The following is a 14,661-nucleotide window of genomic DNA, read 5'->3' on the forward strand; positions in this document are numbered from 1 at the left end:
TACTGAATTATCTTTGACTATATAATTTTAAAGTCTGGGATATATTGTGTTTTAGTAGTCACAGAAATATTATAATGAAAATTGAGTTCTATTTTCATTTGGAGTGAAAATGCATGCTAAGTTGAATTCAAACATTGAGTATAGTTTTCAATAAATTCTAAGATAAAAATAGCATATTTGATTTCCTAGAAAAGAGTAATGTTTCTATTTTATAGCGACCTTAATGCTAGTTGTCTTGATTTAAAGAGAATCAGGGTGAAACACATATGTATCTCAGTACAACCAAGGGCCATAAATGGTAAATGCTGAGATGATTGATATTGTGATTTTTAAGTTTTATTTATTAAATTCAAACATTTTTAGATAATCTACTTTCCACAAAGAACTGTGATAGACTCTGAGAGGACTAAAAGGCATCAACTTAAATTTTAACATGCGTTTATTAAATTTATATGCAGATGACTACACTACTGCAATTACAGAAATGAGTAAGAACATACTCTCAGGATCTTACAGTCATTGGTTAGGGTGAAAGTATTTCTTCTGTCGTTATGAAAAATTGAAAAGATAGAAAATCTTGAAGTATTTTGCCACCTTAAAACAACTACCCACCCTACATTTGTACTAAAATAGGCTTTTGCTTGTTTTAAAAGAAATTCTAGATGAGTTTATATTTTTACAATACTGTATCTCATCTCAAATAACTTTATACATTCTCTACCCCATCTAAACTTGCATGCAAAATAAGAACTGGCAAGCCTTCAGACTTCAATCACATTATTCCATAGGCTATATTTTAAATCTATTGCATTAGTTGAAATTTATTTTGCAGAGTATGTTAACAAATAGATTCTAACATTTAAAAAATCATTACGATTTTTTTCTGTTTTTGTCTTCCAAATTACTCTGAGCAGTGAATTACTGGAGGGAAAATACCCACATCTAACATTGTGTCTGGTACCAGTCTCAGATTTATGCCAAACACCAGTAGGTATTCAAAAGTGTGGTCCCTTTAAAACAGCAGGCCGGATATCACCTTTCTGTCTTCAAAGATTCAAACCAGACTTCCAATCTGGGATTTCTCTACAGAGGGTTGGCTGCTTCCCAGTTAATGTGAGTTTTGTAAAATTTGCATTTCATGAGAACAGTGTTGTGTAAACATATATTGTGTCACTTTACCTGCTATTTACTGAAATCAGAGAGTTTAGCCTCTGAAATTTATGGTTCTCTGGAGCTATCATAAATCAATCAGTCATACGAATGGACTAGCTGTAGACTCAGGATATCAATAAAACTAGGCAGTGAAATTTGCCTATAATTATTCTATATTTAGATTAATAGTTATTACTATCAAAAACATTTTTCCCCAAAACACCTCAAGGGTAAAACTGAATGGTAAAGTTTTTTTCAGGATGATGAATTTTCAAACATTTCCAAGAGCATAATCACCTATTTTAAGTACTGTAAACTCTGTTATATTTCACTTGGATAAGTATCTAATAAGCAATTATTACATATCCTCTCATTTAAATTACCACTGAAAACTAGAAATAATCTTTATTTAATATGACTGTTTTTAACACCATATGGAAGGGGAAATAACTAAATGAAAATTGTTCACGTAAATGTGATGGGAGTGGAGGGGGGAGCAGTATTTCTTGACATGTGGCATGTCACTCAGGAAAGTAAAAGGCCCATCATATCCAAAATGCCAGCTTGGATATTCCCTTGCCACCCACTTGACGAACAGACATACCACATGGCATTAAATGCTGCAACCTTTCCTAAAAATGCCACTTGGATTGGTCCGCTGTGGTGAGTATATAAGAACTCTTGGTCTGTCTCTTGAGTTTGTGAGTTCAAAGGGAAGAATCTAGTAAATAACACTGGCTAAATTTTGCCCTCAGATGTTTGGCATAAATGATTTGTGAGGATATTGGAACCTTTGGCTGTTTTCACACCAATGAAATATATTATGCTACTTGAAAAAAATTCTACAGAACATAATGCTACACAGTCACATTCGACTTTTTGCAAAAGTATCAAAGAATATCTTTTAGAAGCAGTACTTATAAAGCCCTACATACTCCTCAGATATTTCCCAGGATTTATTCTCTTGGCTAGTAGGAAAAAAATCTTATTATTTTATTTATTCTTCATAAATACAATGTATATAATATAAAACATTTTGTGCACATGTTTCCAACAATTTCATTTTCTTTGCATCTTTACATAAGGTAGTAGCTCATAACTCTTTCTGTGGACATGTATTTTCCAGTTTTCTACACTTTATGTGTTCACGTGTTGTAAAAACATATTTAAAAATTGAATTACCAGTAAAAATATTGAATGTACAGGCCATTATGCTCCCACAAATGCAAAATACATTGAAAAATTATATAAACAGACAATTGCATATGAAAGTAATATGAGGCATATATTTTCTTCTATTATTTATTTTCTCCCTAAAGAGTTCTAATTGATTAACTCTCAAGAGACAAAATGTAATTTTATAAAACCACTGTATTGTTCAGATTTAGGAGACAACCTAAGAAGATGATTCTGAGTAGGTAGGATTTTTGCTATTACTGTTATGTGAAAAAGACGGCACAATTAAATGACAGATTGTTACATATCTCCTTAACAAAAGGGGCAAACTGATACTACAAGCAGCCAGAACAACATAATTAAAATAGAATTCCAAGGTTATATTAATAGAGTAATAAGTTAATTAAAACCAAGATCAACTGAACTTTCTATTTACACCAGTTCAGACAGCCCAAGAGGAAAAGAACTCTATTTTAGAGACATATGTGACTCTTTGAGCTTCTGTCATCCAGGTGCCATTTCTGATGGAGCACATGTGCAATGAACAGTTGGCAAAGAAGGAAAAAGATTACTGTAGATGTATGTGCAGATAGTCTCTCTAATGATATAAAATACTTCCAGAAAGAGAGCAGGGCTTTGTCATAAAATAAAAAATTTCCCATGACTTTTTGTTCTTTCTGAATGTGATTTGAGTATGTTTCTGTAAATAAGAATATATACTAAATTATGATGTATATAGAACAAAAACAGACTTAGTAATCTGGAAATGATGGAATTATACACATAAATTGGCAATGACATTTGAAAAATTTAGGATCTGGTTTCCATTTCATCTAAATGTATCATGTATAGGGTGGCTGTCAAAGCAGAAAGATATATAAAAGTATCTAGTAGCACATACTATACTGCATTGCTAGGTAAGGTTCTTTTCTTGATATCCTATGCAACTATTTAAAATCATATGTCTGCAAACTGAAAATATTAGCAGAAAGAATTAAAGATGTTACAGTTTCAGTATTGAAAGTTTTGGTCCCGAAGGGTGCTTTCATAAAGTTATTTCTCTTTCATGCATTGATTCCTGCTTAGCTAATCTTCATCTTGGTCCAGATCAGGGTCAACATCTGTGGTGAGTCTGAGATAAAAGAAAGCATAGAAAGCCAGTAGTAGTGCCAATATAGCTGCAAGTACAAGGCCAACTTCCTGGGAAGAAAAAAAAAAGTAGACTTGAAATTGATGAAAAAAGATTGGTTAATGTTATTAGTTTCACCAGATAAAATAACCATATTATTCCATGGTCTAGAATGAATAATTTGAATCTAATAATCATATCCTTTTTACCATTTTTTGCCATTAAGAAACTTGTTTTGTACTTGGCAAGTCCCAATGAAACGGCAAATACATCAGTGGGTGAGTCATTGGTATTATTATTTCTGGCTAATTTGTTTTTTCCTAATAGTAACATTAAAAATGTATCATTTTAATATATTTTTATAGTTGGGATATCAGGATGTTCAATACAAGCAATGCAGTTTGTATCTACACAGTTGATCTGTTTTCTATTTGAGTGTGTTTAACTTTATTTGTGGCTTCAATACATTCAGTATTGGCCGGGCGCGGTGGCTCAAGCCTGTAATCCCAGCACTTTGGGAGGCCAAGACGGGTGGATCACGAGGTCAGGAGATCGAGACCATCCTGGTCTACATGGTGAAACCCCGTCTCTACTAAAAAATACAAAAAACTAGCCGGGCGAGATGGCGGGCGCCTGTAGTCCCAGCTACTCGGGAGGCTGAGGCAGGAGAATGGTGTAAACCCGGGAGGCGGAGCTTGCAGTGAGCCGAGATCGCGCCACTGCACTCCAGCCTGGGCGACAGAGCGAGACTCCGTCTCAAAAAAAAAAAAAAAAAAAAAAAAATTCAGTATTAATGATAGCATTTGGGCACAGTTTTTTTTTTTTTAAATTACCATTCCTTTTCATTGTAAAGAAACAGTTGTTTCTAGATTATATTACAGTACAGTTTATCACAACTGTGAAGGATGGGTCCAGATTTTTCATTTGTGATGTGATGTGGATTAATCAACTATATTGAAATAATGATAAAAAATTTACTCATATATTATAAAAATCATATTATCTCTCAAAAAGTATGTGTATGTATATATCTCTCGGTGTGTATACCTTCCAGAACTTTCTTAACATTAACATATCATTTGGCCATATCAAAAAAAAAAAAAAAAAAGCAAATAGAGTGCCAGTTCAGTATCCTAAAGGGCCTAATACTATATTCTAATTTCTACTGTGTATTATGCCCTTTACCTGGCACTGTTTTACAGAGAAGCAATTTATTTGCATTTACATGAATGTAGTTTACATTTCACAAGAAGGTAAAGTCAGTAATAATAAACTTTAAAAGCATTAAAATGAATTTGGCTTATAATCAACATGGAATTTTTACATGAATGTTGAATTTATAAATAGATATTTTATACAGATTTTTAGTTTCACAATTATATTTATTTAGATGTCCAAATTATGAAAATAAATATTAATAAAAACAAAGAGGTTGAAAAACTCAGTGTCAAAAATTTTTGTAAGATTTCATTTTTTAAATCTAATATACCAATATAATATCAAAGGAAAGTGAATTTTTTCTTTGTTGCAGTTGAAACACTTTGGCATCTCAAAAGGGCATGGTAGCATCAGACAGGTTTCATTTATTTTCTTATATCCACAGCTGTGCTCCCAGACCCATCTGGTTACACAGCTACTAATTTTAAGAGGATGTAATAAACAAGTGACACACAACTGCAAACTCCATCTGTTCTGTATAGTGGACAACAAAACTGTTCAACAGCAGTCCCCATTCACCCAATCTTAATGAAAGAATTAAGTTTGTACTCTTGATTGGAGGCCATGATTCGTATCTTATTGATAATCAGTTCTAATTGCGGCTTTTCAATTCCTTGTCCTTAAAACAACTCTGTATCATTTCACTATATATTTTCAGAACACCCAGAGGCATGAAAAGGCATTTAAGGGGTAGGAAACAGAGAATATTCATAGAACACCACTTCAGAAGACCCATTAATTCATTACATCTGTTCAATGTACAGTGTGAGTGTGGCTTAAAGGTACTAGGTGGAAAGGTACAGCCAATAATTTTCTTCAAAAATTATCTCTTCATTGAGGAGACAAGCATTGTAGAGGCTGAGTGTCTGGAGAGTTGAAACAATGGTAAAATTTGAAAATAATGCTTACAGGATGCTAGTGACACCAACCATAACTTAGAGACCTACAGGCATTTATGATTCCCTTGCCCCCTTTGGCTATTCTTAGCTTTAAATCAAAAAGAACAAAAAAGAACAAACATAACATTTCAAGCTGGCTCATCCCAAGGGGTTGCTGGCAGGATCTGGTTGGCACTTGAATATTTTATTTATGTAACAAGACTAAAATTGTGATCCTTATTCTTTCATTGTAATTATGCTTTTCATATAAACCTTTTAAATACAAAAATCAACTCATTAACAAATGTAAGTCCTTTCCATCTAAATGCTAGAAAATCGGTATTTGCATTCTGAATAAAAGTTAGTGATGCTGTAATTCTTGAAAAATAATCTTTTAATTGAGCAGCAACTAAATAGCAAACTTAGTTGTGCAAACATTTTTTAGGTGGCACTCATTGCATTACTGGGTAATAAAGTATGCGATTTTCTTTATATTTCTAAAACACAGAAAATAAAAACGTACCTTTTTAATAGAAATTAAGTCTAGGTTTCAGAACAATGTATTAATATCTTATGCGGATATTGCTAACTGTTCCCTCAGAACGCTTTCTATTACTAAACATACATTTACAAAAAGCACTAGAAGCTTCTGAGGGTTAAGCCCCTATTGTATAATTTTTCCTATCTCTAGCCCATGATTTCTCAATCAGTACTGTTGATTTGATATGGTAGTTAAATCTATGAGTGATTTCTTGTATAAGCTCTTCCAAGATGATCATGTCTTATTCATCTTTCTTTTCACAGGTGCTATACTATTATAATATTTATTGTAATTTATAGTAATGAAATATTGAGTAAAATTTATATAATCTTTATACAGGGATATTAAAATTACTAATGTTTTTAAAACTTTACAACACTAATATGCATAATACTATCTCAAAGCCAATCTGAGAACATTTTGTAATATATAATATGGCAACACAATACTCACTTTAGGAGGGTATCTTAAGGCCGATGACAAACACTGAAGGAGAGACTTACTTACACAAACTGGGAATGGCTAATTCAAACAAATGTTGTCTCAATCAGCTAATAATTCATAAACAACTTCTATGCATTCAATTCAATGTCCAGTGTTTCTAGCGTATTATTGAACTCTCCTGACAACATTATGAGGTAAATGGCAAAATTTCCATTTTATACATGCGCCAACTTAGACTTAGCTAGATCATGGCAAAACGAAGGGGCAAAGGGGATAGGATTCTAGGCCTTCTTATCCTGAGCTCAGTGCTGTTCTCATTGCTGTTATTCTTCTATCCATGCATCTGTTCATATTTTCTATAGATTTGAGTTATATGAAGAGTATATCTATGATTCATTCAAAATACTATGTAGTAAAGTGATAAGATATTACAATATTACAATCATTCTATATCAACTAGATAAGAGTAAAATATGTTTGATGTTCATTAGTCCTTAGTTGCTTCTCTGACATTATCAATATGGATAAAATCACTCACTGGGGAAATTAAAAAGCATTAAATGGCAATTGCTGAAAGAAACTTTGTTATTTAAAACCCTATGCCAAAATGACAAGGCAATCAAAGTTTGACAGGGCAAACTAATTAGTATGCCAGATTTGAAATGTAAAACATCTTCAAGGTCCTGATTCTAAAAAGTTTCATATCATCTTAATAGGCTCTTCACATAAATTTTCAAGCCAAGTAAGTAATATTTAAGGTTAAGGTTTTTGTTTTCCACAGGTTTACAAATCAAAATGATATGCTAGCTTATTAAAAAGGAGCTATATTCTGCTGTCAGTTTGAAAGTTTTCTGTTGATACTTTAAATATTAAATAAAATCTAAGAAAAATGTTTTCTCCTAGAAAGATTAGCAAATTCTACAGTATTTTTAAAAAGATACTAGATAACTGCACTATAAGGCAGACCTTATCTCATACTGGGAACATTATTATTTCTTCAAATTTAAAGAATGACAACAATTATAGGAGCAAATGTATACAAAGATGTGTGTATAAAGGTGGTAAATAAATAAATAAATAGCTGCACTATTTCTCAAATCCTAATATCTAACTTCTCATCATATTGTGCCACAAGAGGTTTTTGTTACTCCATATTTTTCTAAGAAACAAACAAACTAACTAAAACAACAAATATCCCACTGTATTGTGAAAGATAAAAGTAAGTGATATACTGCCTTTGAGGGCAATGACAGACAATGTTCTCGCTTCAAGAAATGGTCATCAAGTAACCAAATGTAAAAGTTTAAAAAACTCAACACTGCTTTTTAAAAAAGTCACGTCATAAAGAATTTTTTTAATGAATGAAATTTCACATGAAATTAGAAAAATACTTCAAAAGATGAATCTTCTCTCATTTGAACAAAAAGGCAATTTACTTTTCTTTTCAATAAAAACTGACACACAGCACTGAAGAAATGGTGTTGTGCAAACATACTGCATCACACGGCAATGCTTGATCAAAATCAGCAATCAGGAGCAAAAAGAAGGCAGTGTTTCGTGATCATAATAGCAAATTCTGGAAGACAACCAAATATATCATCTGGCAGTTCAACAGCTGTTACAGCTTGGTAGTAATACCTTGGCATTTGCTGTAAGCTATAACTCAGAAAAATTGATTTTGCATCTGCCAGATAAAACCCAAAATCTCCTTTTAACATGTTAATATTTAAATAAAATATATGTACTAGTCATTTTTGTTTTACACCTTTAATAGTAGAGTTGTCAAATTAATTCTTCTATTAATAGTTTAATTCAACTCTAAATATCTGGCAAAAGATTGACATGGTCAATAATTTAAATGCAATTTGTTGAGATTCATTGTGTTAGCACATTAAATTAATATCTGCTAACATCATTCTCAGTTGTATTTATCCCTCTTAAGCAGATAAGACACTGGTATTCTGAAAGAACAAGTTTAGGAAGGCCATTATAATTTCATCAGAAAGTACTGACAACAATAAGATAAGTAGAGTAAAATTACATATATTAATGATCTCAGTATATATAATTACAACTGCAATTTAAACAACTATAAAATGAAATTTATTGAAAAATGAAAGAAATTTCTGACGAACGCCACATACATTACTGAAATGTCTGAATAATACACACAGTAGCTAGAGAGAAAATAAATAGCACCTTTAAGTATAACTGATTCTCTTAAGTGACACTGTTTTAAGACCCTTCAAAATCTCAGAATAGGAAGGATGTTTTCCATTAAGTAAATTCTTTACAAAAACCTTCAAGTCTGGCATTCTATTTAGATTGTGAAATGTCATAAAACATTTAGAATTTAACATTTATGCAATCCAGTTTTAGAAAATGAAATGGCATGCACATATCAAATTTTACAGTTATCAAATAGAGGTTTACCTTTATGCCTATTGCTGTTTTCTTTGCTTCTGCTTTTAATTTGGTTGCTCGTAAAATAGGTTTAGTTTTTTTATAATCCTGTTTACCTAAAAAGAAATAGTTTCAGACAATGAGTTATGCTTATATATAATTAAGTTTAACAATCATTTGAAATGTCAAAGAATGTTTAAATACAGTGAAACAGGGACACAGAGTTGCAAAGTAGTTCCCAGTTGTGGTAACCATAAACTTGTCACCAAAAGGTCAACTTTTCCTTCTCTCTTACTTTTTCAGGAAGAAGATACTGACGGACATCTTCGATTTGCTGTATAGTGAATGTCAAAAAAGATAAAAACTTGTTTTAGAGAACACAAAATTTAAAGTAAAGAAAAACCTTTTGGAAGCATTTGGAAACAAATGCATAAGTAAATGAGTATATGTAAGATCCCATCAATAGGTAAAGTTAACTTTGTCTTCCTAAAAGTAACAGCTCATTATAAATGCATTTTATTATGGATACATTAAGCATTCAAAACATAAGTGAGAAATATCCCCAAGTTTTCTTTAAGTAAAAGACTAAAGAAGAAATCTATAAATACTTAACTTTTAGCCTCACCTGAATTCATTAGGACAATATGTGTTTAACTTTTATCTCCTCTTAATAGAGAACAAAATTAACATGGCTAGATGGAAGTTATAGGATAGCTACATTTAGATATTAGTTTGAATCATCTCTTCCACATTTCACAGCCAAAAATGTGTGAAACTGAGTTGGTGCCACAAAATTTCCTTTGTGTATCATCTAGTGACTCCAGCAAAGAGTAACAAAAGTGGATTACATAGCCTGGGGAGAATATAGGTTTAACAACAAGAACCCAAGCAGTGAAAGCATTCATTAAAATGCTATATTTTTTGTTAGCCAACTCTTAACTAGGAACTGAGGCAAAATGAGCCTCAAACATAATTATAATATGTTATTCTCAGGAGGAGTTAATACATGATTGGATAATCTCTCTGGCTATTTTATATTCTTATTTTGTTTTATTTTCATCCTTTCCTTTTCCTTTCAATGACCAAGTTCCTTTACAAAACTCATCGCTACATTCCCTTCATCTAAATAATACAAATTCTAACTTTAATTTCCACACCTTCTTCACATTGAAATAAATTTAAAAGCAGTTGGTCTAAACTCAAGTATATCATAAAAAATTTAATGTGCAATACATCTTAATGTGTCTGCTAATGATTCAAAAGTATCTTTAAAGTTTCATATAGAGTTTTAGAACTAGAAATGGTAGTCAAATGAGAGTGAAATGGATGGGCGTAGTGAAGAAACACTATATTTGTGTCCATTAGATACATAAAAGTGTTTGTTTGGCTGGAAAGCAAGGTATTTTGTTTTTAAATGATTGTATGCTCTTTCCTTAACTGCTATTGTATAGTAATAACTCTGAATCAATGAGCATGCAGAAGAATAATAAATATTACTTGATGATGGGGTTTGATGATCTAAAAATGAACCAATTGTCATAATATGTATCAAATGATCTAAATTTAAATAAAGGAATGAACAAAATACAGAAAAATGTTACTCTGACCCATTTTAAATGAGCAATATTTAATTTTGATGAAAAAATCTTGACAAGTGTTCACTCTAATTTCACATCTCCACAGTCAAACTATTCATGTCATTATTCCTGCTGAGATATAAACAGTTCAGAACAATGAAAATGGTGACACATCAAAGGCCTCCAGTCAGAGTTACAAAGCAAGTTTCTAACGAGAATTCTAAAAGATATTTGAAGATTGCAGACTTATCACAAAGTAATTTCTTGTTTTATCCTGTATATGCCCTATAATAATCTCTTGATGAGATGGTGGGGCGGGGGGTGGGAATAAACGGATGCAAGAAGATTATCTTAACTCATACTTTTTATACAGATATGAAATATTTTGGATAATGTATCTATCATCAGACACACTCAAATATCTAAGAGTTAATACTAAAATGAGAATTTATCACTCTACTTCAACTGCCATAAAACCATTGGTTAAATATTCTATTCTAATATTCTATTTCAATTCAACTCTTATATTCTTAGAGAATAATACTTCCAGATTTGTATTCAAGTTGATATTAACATTTGAAACTGTATTGATAATAAAAAGACAGTATTAAAAGTTATTGTATACCTGGTACTTTTCCAAGCAGTGCATCTGTCATAAATTTAGTATTCTCCTTGTCGACTATGATATCCAAAAATGTATATTGTAAAATGTGGTTTTAGTTTACTAAGTGAAAACATTTACAGGAGTGTCTGCTAAGTTCTTTATAACTAAAACCAGATCATTCCATTGTACCCAAAGAGGTTTTCAACATTATTTATGGCTTCAAGAAAGATACCTATGCCCACATGATGGTAAAAAGTATAAAATGTAGAAGTCCCTGCCTTCTGAGTACTTACACCCAGGGAAAAAAAACACACACACACTTACATAATCTAAATTTTATATGTAGACTGTTTCTTGAACAACTGATTATGATTTTGGTTGTATCAATGATGCAATAACCAAAGGAGCTATTTGACAGCTGCTCATTGGAGAGAAAAACTTGATAATTCAAGCCTATGAAGCCAATCTGGGGCCTCAATCAAGTCCAGTGTCTGAGCTTCCCTAGGAACAGGTCTACTGCATTTTTCTGGGTATGAACTACCCTACTAGTTCTTTATGCGTTTCATAATTTTAAATTGAAAATCAAACATATTTGATAATGTAATGTGGAAACTCTGCAAATTAGATCACTCCTGAGGTTTGTTGTTACTGTTATTTGCTCTTTGTTGTTGTTAGAATACCTTTGTTTAGTAACTTTTCTGAACTAATTCTATAAAGACTGTATTCAATAGTATATGGTCACTGGAGTCTCTGCACAGTTACCTTAGTGGTCATCTGCTGTGGTTTGAATGTGTCCCGCACAATTCATGTTGGAAACTTAATTTCCAGTGCAACAGTTTTGAGAGGTGGGATCTTTAAGAGGAGAGTGGATCAGGAGGACTCTGCTCTCATGAATAAATTAATGCCATTATTGTGAGAGTGGCTTAATTATCACGGAAGTTAGTTCATAATAAAAAGATAAATTCAGCTTACTTCCTCATTCTCTCTTGTGCATGCTCTTTTGCCCTTCTGCCTTCCACCATGGGGTAATGCATTCACAAGGCCCTTGCCAGATGCAGGCCCCTTAAGCTTAGACTTCCCAGTCTCCACAATTGTAAGAAATAAATCTCTGTTCTTTATATAATTTCCAATCTCAGAGGTTTTGTTATAGCAGCACCAAATGGACTAAGACAGAAAACTGGTACCAAGAAGTAGGGTTGCTGCTATAACAAACACCTGGAAATGTGGAAGTGGCTTTGGAAATGTGCAACGGGTAGGGGGCTGGATGACTTTGAACAAGCAGGCTAGAAAAACCCTGTATTGCTATGAAGGAAACATTAAATATGATTCTGGGGGTGCTCAGAAGAAATGGTGAGCTGTAAGGAAAGTCTGAATCTTCTTAGGGGTTATTTAAGTGGTCATAATCAGAATATTCATAGAAACATGAAAAGTAAAGGCCATTTCGATGAGGTCTCAGATGGAAATGGGGGACATCATATTCGGACCTGGAGTAAAGGCCATCCTTGTTATAAACTGGCAAAGAACATGGCTGAATTGCTTCCATGTCAAAGACTTTATATGGAAGACAGAATTTATGAGCAATGGACTAAAGTATCTACCAGAATACATTTCTAAGCAAAATACTGAAGGAGTTGCATGACTGCCTTTGACTTCATATAGTGAGCAGTGCAAAAAAAAAGAAATGATTAAAAGGTAAAATTTAAAATTAAAAGAGAAACAGAAGGGAAAGATATATAAAACTCTCAGCCTGGCCATGTAAAGAATTTTTAAAAAGTGTGTTGAGCCTGTAATCCCAGCACTTTGGGAGGCCGAGACGGGCGGATCACGAGGTCAGGAGATCGAGACCATCCTGGCTAACACGGTGAAACCCCGTCTCTACTAAAAATACAAAAATTAGCCGGGCGAGGTGGCGGGCGCCTGTAGTCCCAGCTACTCGGGAGGCTGAGGCAGGAGAATGGCGTAAACCCGGGAGGCGGAGCTTGCAGTGAGCTGAGATCCGGCCACTGCACTCTAGTCCGGGCGACAGAGCGAGACTCCGCCTCAAAAAAAAAAAAAAAAGTGTGTTGAGGAGAGAACACTAAAGGCATGACCAAGCAACCCTTTGCTAAAGAGATTACTAGGGAGAGAAGGAGACCAGGTGCTATTCATCAGGAGAATGAAAGACCCCAAAGGCATTTCAGAGATCTCTGAGTCCAGAAGATCTTAAGGGCAAGGTCTCCAGAGAGGCCTCCAGGGGACCTCTGTATTCACTACTTGGAGTTGCCTGGGGACTCTGTTTCTCACATTCCAGCACAGCACTCCTCAGCCATGCCAGCTGTGGCTTCAGCAGGCCCAGGTGAAGCTTGTGCTGCAGCTCCAGGAGGCACAAAGGGTAAGTCTTAGCAGGGTTCATGTAGTGCCGATTCTGCAGACCTGCTGATTTCATGAGCTGTGGGGCCATGGAGGCCTCCAACTAGATTTCAAAACATGTTCTGGACAGACTGGGGTCCCAGGCAGAAACTTATCGCAGGGATGAAGCCACGGCAGAGAGCCCTGACTAGGGCAATGCCTAGTGAAGCTACAGGAGAAAAGCCACCTCAGAGACTCAAGTATTATAGAGCTACCAGTGTGCAGTTGCAGCCTTGGAAAGAACCAAGCAAAAGACTCAAACCTCAGAGAGCTGCTAGGTCTTTGGGCCCAGTAAAGCCATATAGGGAGGGTTGCCTGAGGCCTTGGGGGCCCAATGCCTGCCCCAATGTGACCAGGATGTGGGACATGGAGTCAAAGGATATTATTGTCCAGTTTTAAGATTTAATGTCGTTTTTCCCTGTTGGGTTTTAGACTTGCTTGGAATCTGTTACTCCTTTTTTCTTGACTATTTCTCCCTTTTGGAATGGGAATATCTGTGGTACGCTTGTGCCAACATTGCATTTTTTTTTAAATTTTTTTTTTAAGATGTTGTTTCACTCTTGTCTCCCAGGTTGGAGTGCAATGGCGCGATACTGGCTCACTGCAACCTCTGCCTCCCAGGTTCAAGCAATTCTCCTGCCTCAGACTCCCAAGTAGCTGGGATTACAGGCATACACCACCACGCCTGGCTAATTTTTGTATTTTTAGTAGAGATGACGTTTCACCATATTGTCCAGGCTGGTCTTGAACTCCTGACCTCAGGTGATCCACCCACCTCGGCCTCCCAAAGTGCTTGGATTACAGGCATGAGCCACCACACCCAGCCCCAGCATTATACTTTGGAAGTAGAAAATTTGGTTAATTTCACAGGCTCACAGATGGAGAGGAATTTGCCTCAAGGTGAACCATGAGTCTTACCCACATCTGACTTTAAATGAGATTTTGGATTTTGAAATTTTGAGTCGATAGTGGAAGGAGGTAAGACTTTTGGGACTATTGGGATGGAATGAATGTGTTTTGCATTGTAAGAAGGACATGAACTTTGAAGGTCATGGCTGGAATGCTATAATTTGAATGTTTCCTGAAAAGTTCATGCTTTGGAAACTTAATTTCCAATTCACCAACATTGAGAGGTGGGACCTTTGAGAGAT

The 14,661-nt window shown here is 34.2% G+C and overlaps 1 protein-coding gene across 4 annotated transcripts in view; it reads right to left on the reverse strand.

Annotated features, from left to right (window-relative positions):
• Nucleotides 1-311: 311 nt before the first annotated feature.
• TRIQK (triple QxxK/R motif containing) overlaps nt 312-14,661 on the reverse strand; it is an 81,320-nt gene continuing 66,970 nt past the window's right edge. For all 4 annotated transcript variants that reach the window (XM_033202719.1, XM_033202718.1, XM_033202720.1 and 1 more), the window contains 2 exons: nt 8,972-9,057; nt 312-3,528 (listed from right to left, as the gene is read on the reverse strand). In XM_033202719.1, coding sequence (XP_033058610.1) covers nt 3,415-3,528; nt 8,972-9,057 — 200 coding nt within the window. In that variant the 3' untranslated portion in view covers nt 312-3,414. The remainder of the gene's footprint in view (nt 3,529-8,971; nt 9,058-14,661) is intronic.

This window comes from Trachypithecus francoisi, unplaced genomic scaffold (assembly GCF_009764315.1).
Source record: "Trachypithecus francoisi isolate TF-2019V2 unplaced genomic scaffold, Tfra_2.0 Lachesis_group7, whole genome shotgun sequence".
Classification (NCBI taxonomy): domain Eukaryota; kingdom Metazoa; phylum Chordata; class Mammalia; order Primates; family Cercopithecidae; genus Trachypithecus; species Trachypithecus francoisi.